This window comes from Sebastes umbrosus, chromosome 7 (assembly GCF_015220745.1).
Source record: "Sebastes umbrosus isolate fSebUmb1 chromosome 7, fSebUmb1.pri, whole genome shotgun sequence".
NCBI lineage: Eukaryota > Metazoa > Chordata > Actinopteri > Perciformes > Sebastidae > Sebastes > Sebastes umbrosus.
In genome coordinates this window covers 19,764,512-19,776,964 of record NC_051275.1, presented here as the reverse complement: position 1 = coordinate 19,776,964, position 12,453 = coordinate 19,764,512, and the positions used below count along the sequence as shown (strand labels likewise).

At 40.4% G+C, this 12,453-nt stretch overlaps 1 protein-coding gene across 1 annotated transcript; it reads left to right on the top strand.

Annotated features, from left to right (window-relative positions):
* The first annotated feature begins 3,156 nt into the window (after positions 1 to 3,156).
* On the top strand, positions 3,157 to 8,994 carry aipl1 (aryl hydrocarbon receptor interacting protein-like 1). Its single transcript, XM_037774597.1, has 6 exons — positions 3,157 to 3,384; positions 4,895 to 5,074; positions 6,939 to 7,127; positions 7,237 to 7,413; positions 7,493 to 7,634; positions 8,476 to 8,994. Exons 1-6 carry the CDS (start codon positions 3,280 to 3,282, stop codon positions 8,673 to 8,675), a joined length of 993 nt encoding a protein of 330 aa, XP_037630525.1. The 5' UTR covers positions 3,157 to 3,279; the 3' UTR covers positions 8,676 to 8,994.
* The last annotated feature ends 3,459 nt before the right edge of the window (positions 8,995 to 12,453 follow it).

Here is a 12,453-nt window from a genome sequence, read left to right as displayed (position 1 = left end):
TTACACACTGTAAATGTAAATGTAAATGTTGGCGTGGTTAAACTTACTGTGTATACAATTTCAATCTGCAAAATGCCTCGTAACTACATCTGCCAAATAAATGTACTGGCGTATGTCTGCCAACGTTGCATAGTAACCCCCACACTGCTCTTATTGCATGTTCCTCTTCCTTTACAGATCTGCTATGTCAGCGCTACATGTCAATCTGACGGGGAGAGAAAGAAGGATTTTCTCTCTCTCGCTTTCTCTCTCTGCACGCCTCATTCCCACAGCAGAAGCACAAAAGGTTTACACATTCATAAACATTATGCTATGTGCGTATATGTTGTGCGTCATGGAAGGAGCCCTTCCCCCGTGGGTTATGTATATGAATGAATGGCTTCCACACAGGGCATGGCTCCTCCCCAGGAAATCCACGACTGTACTTTCCAGAAATAGAGTATGACTTGCTTAAAGTGGAACTAATGCATCAGCGACGGGTTTCCAGCAGGGCTAAATGTGATGGAGACTGGGGTGTAACTCCTGCTGGTACTGTAGGACTGCTTGTAGCTGAACCCGTTCTCAAAATATGTGTGTGCATGCGGTTCAGCAAACTGGCACATTCGATTCCCTACGCTACACTGTACATGCAGCAAATCCAGATATGCATGCACGTATACACACAGAAAACAAATGCAGCCAGACACGCATAGGCAGAGCAGAAAGATGTAGGCGGTGTGACGCGAGCATTATGAGTCAGTCTGACACAAAACCTGAGTTACAACACAAACCACTGTCATGGTATTACCTCTCCAACAGGTCGGACGTATTGCTGCTCTCCCTCCACTCACTGGTAGCAGAACTGACCAGAGGTGAGGACATAAATTTAAATCACCGAACGAAAATACCTGATTCAGTACAACCCTTTTCTCTCAGGTTTATAATTACAGACAGGGGTCCAACAATGATTAATCACACTTTTCATTCTATTTCTTTTAAACTCACAGACATGATAATTATGTAAAAGGCTGTAACTATAGCAACACAAACCTGTCATCCAAGAGAAGCACCCCACCATATGCCCAGTGTTTCCACAGAGGAGGATGGAGGAGCAAAATCCAGAAAGGATAAATATACCATTATTAATATTGTAATGATATTGAAGCCACAATCACAGCCGAGTCACAATTTGTAAGTGTTTGTGACTGCTATAGATGAATTATCAGCCGATTAGACTGTTGTCAGGTATTAAATAGGCGTTATCTGTCGTTATAAGCACCATAGATGTGAGTCAATAGGGGCCTACTACACCCACTGGTAGGTTTTATCATCTATTCACATGGTAGATCACAGAATGAGGGTATAAGAAAAACACGAAAGCGACCTCTAGTGACCGTAGTAATTACTACAGGCGCAGAACTAAACCTAAAAAAGTTGTAGTTTGGTTGCCTAAACCTAAAGAAGCCTTTTTGTTTGTGTTCAAAACGTAACGTTTCATTGTGTTTTACAGTGTGTTAGGACGTGTTGCTTTTAAGTTTCACTTTCACTTTTACATCGTAGTAGGCATAGTAGGCCCCTACTGACCCATATTTATGGTGCTTATAGCGACCGATAACATCTATTTAAAGTAGCAGTAGGTTGAATTGGAGCAAATATGATAAAAAAAATATATTATTTAAAAATGGTCACTATATCCTGACAGTAGTGCATGAGACCGGTAATCTGAAAACAATCATGTGCCTCTGTGTCCTCTGGTGCTTCTAATGGCATCTGCAAGATTTCACAGACCGGAAGAAATAAACCAATCAGAGCTGAGCTGGAGCGATGCCGTCTCTGAGCAGCTGTCAATCATTCGTGAACTCCGATCAAACAGTCAAACTAGGCAACGCTGATCAAATATGAATCAATATTCTGTTACTGTAATGCCTATTTCTCACGTAAAATGTTTTCCAAATCATCTGGTAGTGTACTGTTTAGCTGTAAAATGAGAAAGTTTGTGACCTTAAAGCCTGAAAACAGAGCCATGAGGTGCAGAAGTCTAGTTATCTCTCAGAACACTTGAATTACAATATGCTGAAAGGATATGGGTGGAATTATGAAGTGAAATGAAGTTTAATTGTGCAGCCCAGTATCACATGTAAATGTCTTTTAGGGGCTTCACACGTCCACATTAGCAACACTTCCTGATCAGGCCCGATATGATCATGAAGAGGACCAACTCCTGCTGCACCACCGACCTCTTCCACAAGAGGGAGTACAATCTGCTCATTGCCTGTACTGGGAGAGCTGCCAGGTACATACCAAACTGTTGCCCAATCCTGTTTGTCACATCAATGGAAAAAAAGGCAAACTTGATAGTATATCGCAGCATTTTCCAAAGATATTGAGGTCTTATTTGAACAGGAGATAAGAGTGCAACCTTGCCTGATAATACATGGTGAAATACCTCCATGTTGCTCCACTCCACAGAGGAAACACAAAGCTGTAAAGTTATACAATTTTGAGCGCTGCCAAGGTGCAGTTATGGGGTTTTCTATTTGCGCAATTAGTACGGAATAAGGCATTAACACTGGGGTAATGTTTTAGAATAATTGCGCCCTCAAACTGCTTGCAGACTTTGTTAGCACACACTACAGGAGTCTTAGATTACTCACTCACACACACATACTCACACACACACACATGCTGCCCAGATGGGAGACAGATGTTTAACAGACAAGGTCAAGGAGTCCATACAGTAATTGTCTGCTCCACCATTTCTCAGTATTCACAGCATTGTTCAGATCACCGCATCCACATAAATCCAGGAAATTTCCTCTGGAATGGAAACCATGTCCTACTCTCACAGACCTATTTGAGTTTTCTTTTCTCTCTGACACACACACACACACACACACACTTTTATTCTGGTCTTGTGGTACATTCAACAGGGTTGGACCCACACAGACATCGACATGTACACCTAAGAAAACAAAAAAACTCATTAAATCATTCCAAAAACTTGATCCACTTCTGACTCTCTGTTTCTCCTCCTCCTTTCTGGATGTTTCTGACGGTACTCAGGGAAAGTGCTGATGATGACCGATACACAAAACGTCAGAGAGATGATGAAACGTAAGGAGAGGAGGAGAAGTTTCTAATCTCATTATCCCTGCCTAAACTAATCCGCCAGGAACAACACCTCCAAGTCATCCATACCACTTACACATGTTGCACCTCGCATATCATTGTGACTTACTCCTAAGATATATACATATGCACTGGTAATATAAGGTGATCCATATCAATAAACAAAAAAAAATGTCAGATATGCAGGACACGATGTTGCTTGGCTTGGAGGGAATCAAGAAAACCATCCTTCACGGAGGGACTGGAGACATCCCAAAATTCATCACTGGGACAAAGGTACTGTAGGCCCTTTTCTGATAAATAAATGTCTTTAATTTCACTTGTTAGACTGTTTACCAACTAAGCTCTCGTCTATTATAGACCAAGTTGTGTTAGTACACAGCTGTTTCGCTATACAGCCCATTTACTGTACAGTAAGTTAACATAACTGAACCATATTTTAAGGAAAATAGCCGTAATGCATGGTCCTTCTTTTGGACAAATGATTGAAAATATGTCTCACAAAGCTAGTTTTAAATGTTCTAAATCTAATTACATAGAGGAAGTTAACACATGCACTTAATGATCATACGTGCACAGGATCATATGGGCATGCAGAGACAAAAGAAGCAACAGTTTTTCTAGATTGTGGTTGCAAAGCATCCTCAAAATGAGTGTCCAAATTGAGGCTCTTTTTTACAAACCTATCATTTAGACTTCCTTTTAATCATGGCAGATGTTGTTTTCTTCTAATAAATGATCTAATAAAGGATCAATTCAGCTGTGTTTGTTGTGTCTCCTTGGGGATCCCTCTTAATATGCACAGGACTTCAGGGAGCAATAAGTAACAGACTGATGCACGGCTTCATTACTTGAGATTTATGGGTTTTATTTTCCTGACTTGTGCCAATTTTAAGCCATTTGCAACTGCTCAGGATGGGTGAGGGGAGGCACATTTATGTAGTCGCAATTCCCCCTGGCGGCCAGTAGAGGCTGATAGAGGACATAAATCACTCAATGCCCCTTAAATGAGAACAACATTTTTAGAGCTTGATCAATACACTTTGAACCATCTGCCACAGGTTGGACACAATTAGTCTCACCTAAAGAACGCTTTTATAAGATGTGAGTGTGGCAAGAAGGATAACCTCCACTTCTTTGAAATGTTAACTTTTTGAAATAATGAAACCATTCTTGAATTAGAAAAATCTGCTGCTTCATATTTCTTGGATGTTATACGAGTGTGTAGCCTTGCTATTTCCCTGTTTATACCAGCTGTGTGACCCTCATGACCTACAGTATGTGGCTTATTGACTCTGTTATAGTTTCCTTCTTTGCTTTAGTTTCCCTAATAGTTTTCACAACTGACAAGTCACTAAAAGACATTTGACATCATCCTAGGTTCATAAAATCATTTTTGACTTGCACTGGTTGTATATATGAGGGCACTGTTATCATGAAATATGGGAGAAGCTCATGAAAGAGCAGTTTTTTATGGTTTCACTTTCCTTGGACATTATACAACCATGCAACCTTGGCATGTCTGTCCTTCCTCCCATCTTTCTGCCCTGTTGAATAAGTGAGATGAAGCTCGTGACATAACATTTTTGTAGATTCTCAGTTGTGTTTAATGCCCGACGATATCTTTAATTCTATGGTATTTGTGACCATCTGCATTTCAGGCACTATTTGGACTTTCTGATAATCACTTTAGCTGCCTTGCGTTAGCTGAAAGAGTCTTTACCCATATTAAAGCCAACATAAGTCTTTGCTATTTTCCTTCTCTATGTTTTTTTTTTTACTCCAGGTGACGTTCCACTTCCGCACCCAGTTGTGCGACGACGAACGCACAGTGATAGATGACAGCAAAGTGGTGGGGACGCCCATGGAGGTAGTGGTCGGCAACATGTTTAAACTGGACATCTGGGAGACCCTGTTGTCTTCCTTGAGGATCGGAGAGGTGGCTGAATTCTGGTGTGACACCATTGTGAGTGCTAAAACAACGTTAAGTGACACCTGCTTCCTGTTTTCATTTGTTGGCATGTTAAATATATCAGGCTGTTCTCATACACCGTTCGTAGCTATACCTACAAAAACTATTGCACTCCCATTCGTATGTATATCCCACAAAATGAGTTTGTATGTAATCCACGTACTCGTGAACCAGGAAGTAGAAAGAGCGACAAATGCCGCATAGTGAAGAGGTTGGGGTGGATGGTTGGGTCTAAAAACACCAGACTTTCGCTGAGGAGACCGCTGTTCGTACCCCGTGTGAAACCAGAAGTCAAACCTAATTTGTCATGTAACTTCTGTACTAAAATTACGCCACTTCCGGAGTTATTTTATCCCAAACCACAATCTTTTCCTAAACTTAACTAAGTAGTTTTGTTGCCTAAACCTAACTAAGTTGTTTCCTGTGGAGACAGAAGTTTATTTTGAGAAGACTGTATATATGTAACGACTGGAAATTAACATGCGTTGCTGGACGCTAGTAGGGAAATGCACAAAAAATGTGGAATAACTTTTCTTAAGATATCATACGAACAATTGTATGAGGATACGTTGCTTATATATATAGTATTAGTATATAGTAGTATTATAGTATATGGTACAATAAGCACAGTGCATCGTCTGTTAGTACAAATCCCTTCTGAGAAGTTTGACTGTTCACTTTATACAGAATGACGTCACACTGCAAATGTGGAAGTTATAGACACTGCTTTCAATAACAAGCAACAAAACAACACAATAGGACAAGTGTTATGTGCTCCACTTATAAATGTAAAGCCTAAAAGCACAAGCATACAGTATATTGCACACTCTTTGATAACTCTCCCGTTTCACTCTCTCTCTTGAAATAGAAAATGAACATAGGAGTATCCAGATAATAAATCTATCACTGTTTGACAGATTAAAGAGAAGGGGTGATCAAAACTTTTTCAAAACTGGATCAACAGGCTACATGAAGTTGGAACACCTACATAATAATAATAATAATAATAATATGTGGTTTATCACAAACATGTACAGTATGTATTAAGAACACTGCCTCAGGGACATCTGATTAACTTTCTGTTTAGTTTCACCTTGAATTCCCTGCATATTTTCTGTGAGAGTAATGTTTTGTCATAATGAAAGTGGTTTCTGTGTGACCTCTTCTTGTTATGAAATGTCCAATACACATACCTAATGGATAAATATAATGCCCTTATACCAGACACAGGTGTTACAAAGAAAACATACTTCCTCTGAATATGTGTCAATTTAGGTGTAACTGATTAAATGTATAATTTGTTCTTTCTGGTCGATGTTTCTGTGTGTTTCTGTGTGTGTGTGTGTGTGTGAGTGATTTCCGCACGCTGTCAGAGACAGATGGGTTGAGGCGTTCTGTCATTAATCTGCAGCAGCCTCACTTTTCCCTAATCGGCTCTGATTCCTGCTGAATCAGCACTACTGACTCGCCTCCACTCTGATTAGATTTGATGGGGCTTAGAGCATTTATTCACTCCTCTCTGAACAACATGGCTGCACCAACACACTCCACTGGATGTGCCGTGCAGTATCGCTCCCGTCCAGTGGAGGGCAAACTTGCCATGTCAGACTGAGGAGATAGACTGGAGATAATGTCAAACAACTCTATTTAATTACAATCAATCTTTAATCAGTTTAATGTAAAATCAAATCTGATTTCCTGTGCAGGGTAAATGCAGTATGAGGAGTATGATCCATATCACCAAGTTACTCTTCAAACAAGTACATAAGAGAATTTGAAAGCAGCTCAAATATCAAAAGTCACCTTTAGTCTAATTCTGTTTTAAATTTTGAGTCTTACGATCCTCTCTTCTCTCCAGCACACTGGCGTTTATCCACTTGTGTCCAAGAGTATGAGGCGCATTGCCGAGGGCAAAGACCCAGTCGACTGGCACCTCCACACATGTGGTATGGCCAACATGTTTGCCTACCACAGCCTCGGCTATGACGACTTGGATGAGCTGTTGAAGGAACCAAAACCCCTCTACTTTGTCCTGGAGCTGATCAAGGTGAGAAAGAACAGAGACAGCCACACAGATTTGTGTGGATCTGTGTCAAAAGGAAGCTTCCCTCGTGAGGAAACTTGAAAAAAACTCCATACGCATGTCTGATTGACAGGTGCAACAGCCCAGTGAGTACAACAGGGAAACGTGGGCTTTGAATGATGAGGAGAGGCTGAAGGTGGTCCCTGTGCTGCACGGCCAGGGGAACAAGCTCTACAAACAAGGACAATTCGAAGAGGCCACACAGAAGTACAAGGAGGCCATCATCTGCGTCAAGAATGTTCAGACGAAGGTGATAACGTCAAATGAGTGGTCCGAAGTTGTAAAACATTATGTGTATAGACATGGATCTAAACTACTTTCCTCTACAGGAGAAAGCATGGGAAGTCCCGTGGCTGAAGCTGGAGAAGATGGCCAATACCTTAACGCTCAACTACTGCCAGTGTCTACTGCGCATGGAAGAATACTACGAGGTCATCGAGCACACCAGCGATATCGTCAACCAGCACCCAGGTTTGGCACCAACAGAGACTAATGTGATGTGTATGACTCAGGCGGCAACCTCCGGGTCTGAGAAGTGAAGCCTTAAAGCCTTAAACCTGCATTCATTCTAATAGCCAGCAGGGGGCGACTCCTCTGGTTGCAAAAAAGAAGTCTGATTGTATAGAAGTGTATGAGAAAATGACCCTACGTCTCACTTGATTTATTACCTCAGTAAACATTGTAAACATGAGTTTATGGTCTCAATCGCTAGTTTCAAATCTTCTTCAATACAGCATGATGTTCATTTAGTAAATTATGGTCCCATTTAGAGTCAAATAGACCATAAAGCAGGGGATGCTTTAGTGCGCGGCTACCTTGTGATTGACAGGTCGCTACCACGGCGTTGTCCGGTCTGGGAGTTGTCCGTGTTTTTGTCTTACAACTTTAACCCTTTCACAGTGTGTTTTCAGTTCATGAAAGTTAATTATAACATTTTTGGTTTCCTAAAAATGTCTTATTCAGTGTTCGGTTGTACTCCACCCTCTCGTGTCACTTCTGGTTGTAAAAAAACAAGATGGCAATGGGCAAAAACCAAAATGGTAATGGCCAAAATGCCAAAGTTGAGGCTTCAAAAACGTAGTCCACACACAAATTAGTGAAGTCACGGTGACTATGTCCACTATGTGTTCCTCGATGCACATGTGAATCAAACTAAGTTGTAAAAGACTGTTAGAATTATTCATTTATTGCAAATACTTCACTTCAGTTGAAAACATTTAGCACACACAAGAGCTACAGATATCCCTCACATGAATGGCTGCTGTCAAACGTAACGTTAACGTATACTTAAATGTATGTATTTGTCCTCCAGGTAACTTTAAGGCCTTCTTCCTGCGAGGGAAGGCCCATGCCGAAGTGTGGAACGAGGCGGAGGCTCGGCAGGACTTCAGCAGGGTGCTAGACCTGGACCCCGGCATGAAGAAGGCCGTCAAGAGGGAGCTGGCTGTCCTCAACATGCGCATGGAGGAGAAGAACGAGGAGGACAAGAACAAGTACAAAGGCATGTTTTGACCAGACTGCAGCAGAGGTTGGAGAATCAGAGAGGTGATGGGTTAAAGAAGAGTGGAGTTGGTGAATCAGAAAATCTCCATGCTTCACACTCCCCTGCTTTGACTTTCACAAGGACTGTGAGACACTCCCAGGAGTGTTAAAGAAAGTGTCCAATAAAATTATCCTGCTTTATTAAATCAAGAAATTATAAACCCCTCCCTTTCTGCTTGTCTTTTTCCTCCGAACTACGAGTGAAACAACCTATTAAATTAAGTTATGCTATGTTTAGCAAGGTCTAAAGATGTACCTAAATACGAAGATTATGGATTCAAAATATGTGCAATGCAACTGTTTAAAACGAGCTGGGCAGGAATGTGCAAACATATATTCTGGGGGATGTGCAAAGGTTCATAATATTAAGAATAAAAATAATAAGCAATGTACAGAGATAATAGTCCAAACAGATGTGTGTTAATGTAACACGTATAGACAGATGTGAAGAGGTTAATGTAACGAGTGTGTTAAGTGCTTTGAGTGAATAATTATTACGGAGTTTGTTTAAAAGGAGTAGTATGCTTATTTTCTTTCTTGACAAAAGTTAGATGAGAAGATTGATACCATTCTCCTCGTTTCCAGTCTTTATGCTAAGCTAGTTAGTTACAGATTTAACGTACAGACATGAGTGGTCTTCTTATATAACTCTTGGAAAGAAAGCGAAAAAGCGTACTTCCCAAAATGCCGAACTATTCCTTTGCTGCTGTTCTGATTTGTAATATTGTTTTGTAATATTTCCTCATGCATAGAAAGAAATCATCCGTTCTGATTGGTTGCCACTAGTAAAAGTTGGATTTCTGTATTTAAATATTTCCCCACCCCAGATGTTATGTGAGTCCACAGTACCACCATTATTGTAGTCTTTTCAAGTTGTATGTCACACCTCGATATGGAAGAACTGAATTAGTGGCTATGTTAGGTGTTATCTACTAGTCACTCGTCATATATTTTAAAATAAAAACCAAGTTCCCTCTCAGTGTCTTGTAAGCACATTGGCTTTCCACAAGGTGGGGCTCTGACCACAATTATTCCTCTGTTTCAAACTGAACCCTGCTGGAGAAATAATCCTGAGCCTATAAGCAGCAATCTCATTTTCATGAAGAGTCTAGAGGCTCGTAAAAATATATGATCTGGGTTGTATCTATCGCTTGTCTCCTTCCCCTCTTTTCCTTTGTACATCTTAAAGAGAGAGAGAGAGAGAGAGAGAGAGGAAGGAGACAGAGAGAGTTTAATGCAAAGGGAGAGTTATGACTAACACATCTAGGAAATGCACTAAAAAACACATTTGAATGCACTTAGGTTTGAAATATTAGATCAATAGTATGACATCACACTGAGAGCCCAGTTTCATTCAGGGAATCCCCACTCATCACTATCTGCACTGTACCCCCCACCCCACCACCACACCCACACACCCATCACTACCACAGGTCACGATGCAGTGTAGCAGTCACTCAGGCAAATGAGCCTGACGCTAATGCACCAGTCTAACGATGAGGAAAATCAATAGGAGCAGATCAAAGAAGAAAAAAACACGGATTACACATTCACGCTAGAGCATCCAGCCCTTTACAAGCACCTCTACTAATGCAGTTCCTGCTGCTGAGTCTGGCCAGATGTGAGGCAACTAAACAAGGAGACTAAAACTGTGGTTTGATACAGCACTCATTAGAGACCATATGCAATTTATCTCTTCTCATATCCGGTAAAACATTTTCTTAATCTTCACACTTGAATACCATCAGTGCCATTTAGAAAATGGACTTAGAGAGAATAGATTTATGATGCCGGGCTGTGCCACTGGAAACCCGGCCCTGGGCTAAAACACAGGGGGCCTACAGTAAATTCTGCATAGCAGCACAATCTGCTGCTGGCTTTCCTCCATAAACCACTGGTGCTGATGTTGAGAAGAGGGGAAGAAAGGGAGGAGGAGGAGGAGGAGGCGGCTCCTTGCCAGACTGCCCTGCTACAGCATGAGATGCGTCAAAATGCCAATTTCATACAGGAAGTACGGTGATCATGTATTCAAAATAAAAAAAAACTGTTACAAATAATAAAAGGGTTTTATTTAATGTTCCTTATTTTGGTCTTTAACCTTTATTTTTTACTGTTAAACTGATTATTTTTGTTTTAATGTATACTTTAGGCTATACTTTATATATTGCGTATGTTTTAAAACTGAGTCATTTCTCTTTCATTCTTATACATTTTGCTTTTGTTTAGAAAAACCTTTCCCATTTACATAGCGTAAATTGATAGTTTATTTGGCACGTGGGCAGAAGGAGCTGGATTTTGAAGCAGCACCCCTACGAGCAGAAGCAATGCAAGCTATTACAGGCTACAGATGAAGTATTCAACAATACTTCTTAACACAGAATATTTTGTCATTTTACATAATTTGCACCAAAGTGTGTTTTCCCAAAAAAAGACCCAGGAATTCTGTATTGTTGTAAAAAGAAACCTTGTTTTCCAGCTGGGAGGGTAGGCTACAGAAACAAAAGTATGTGATGATGATGTTATATGATAGACCCATTCAGTTAATTAACATATTTAGGCTCCATAATAAAGTACATGAACATGTCAATGTAACACCAATAGGATACATGTCACACCACATAGCCCCATATGTCCAAACCAACAATATAGTCACCTTCTAACGACTACACTCTGCAGCCTGCACACAACTGATCATCTATTAGCCTACACAACCAGAAACGAGGGCAAAACTCAGACATTTAATCAAACCTGACAATAAATTAAAAAAAACACCAGGGTGCAATAAACATTATTAAGCTATATAAAGTAAATGAAATACCACTTCCTATACAGTCAACAGCAGAATAAAACATCTACACAGCAACAACACAGAGATGTATAAGCAACATAACTCCCCAGCTGCTGCAGCAACACATATTAAAGAAAAGATGCAAATGCACAGTTTTTCCAGCAAGTTTCTCATTAAAGTCACCTGTCTGACGTCATTCTGTGAGCTTTATGCACTGCCAGGTAGCTGACTGTCCTCCTCAATCTGCTCCAGGTTCAAACCCTTAGCTCCTTCTTTCTTAAAGCATAATATCACCAGTCCATTCAGTCTCTCTGCCCCACTGAACTCCTCAAAGTTGTCCTTAAATGTGATACCATGTTAGTCAGAAGCATAGGCTGTACATACAGTTAGATGACGCGTCTCCACTTCCTCCCTCTGTGCAAAAGTTAAGCAAAGCTATCCCGGATACAGGAGCTGCCATCTTCTTCTTTTTTTTCCACGTTAATTGGAGCCAGACTCCGCCCAGCCAATCAGGAGCCGAGCAAGGCCACCTGGCTGCAACGTCAGCACCACGGTAGCTGTTTACCTGGACCAGGGGTCAGCAACCTGCGGCTCTTTAGCTCCTCTCCAGTGGCTCCCTGTGGATTTATAAAAATGTAAAACGAATATCTGTTCTTTGTTTACATTTTCGTATTTATTAATCATTGTTTTAGGTCTATGGTACAACGGAGCATTAGGGCCACATTGAGGGAAAAAAATAAATCTGAGATTTTGAGAATAAAGTCATAGTATTATGAGAATAAAGTCATAATATTATAAAGTAGTAATTTTACTTTACTTTTTATTCTTGTAATATTACGACTTTTTTCTCGTAAAGTTATGACTTTATTCTCGTAATATTACAACTTTTTTATGCTAGTTAAATTATGACCTTATTCTCGTAATATTACGACTTTTTTCTCGTAAAGTTATGACTTTATT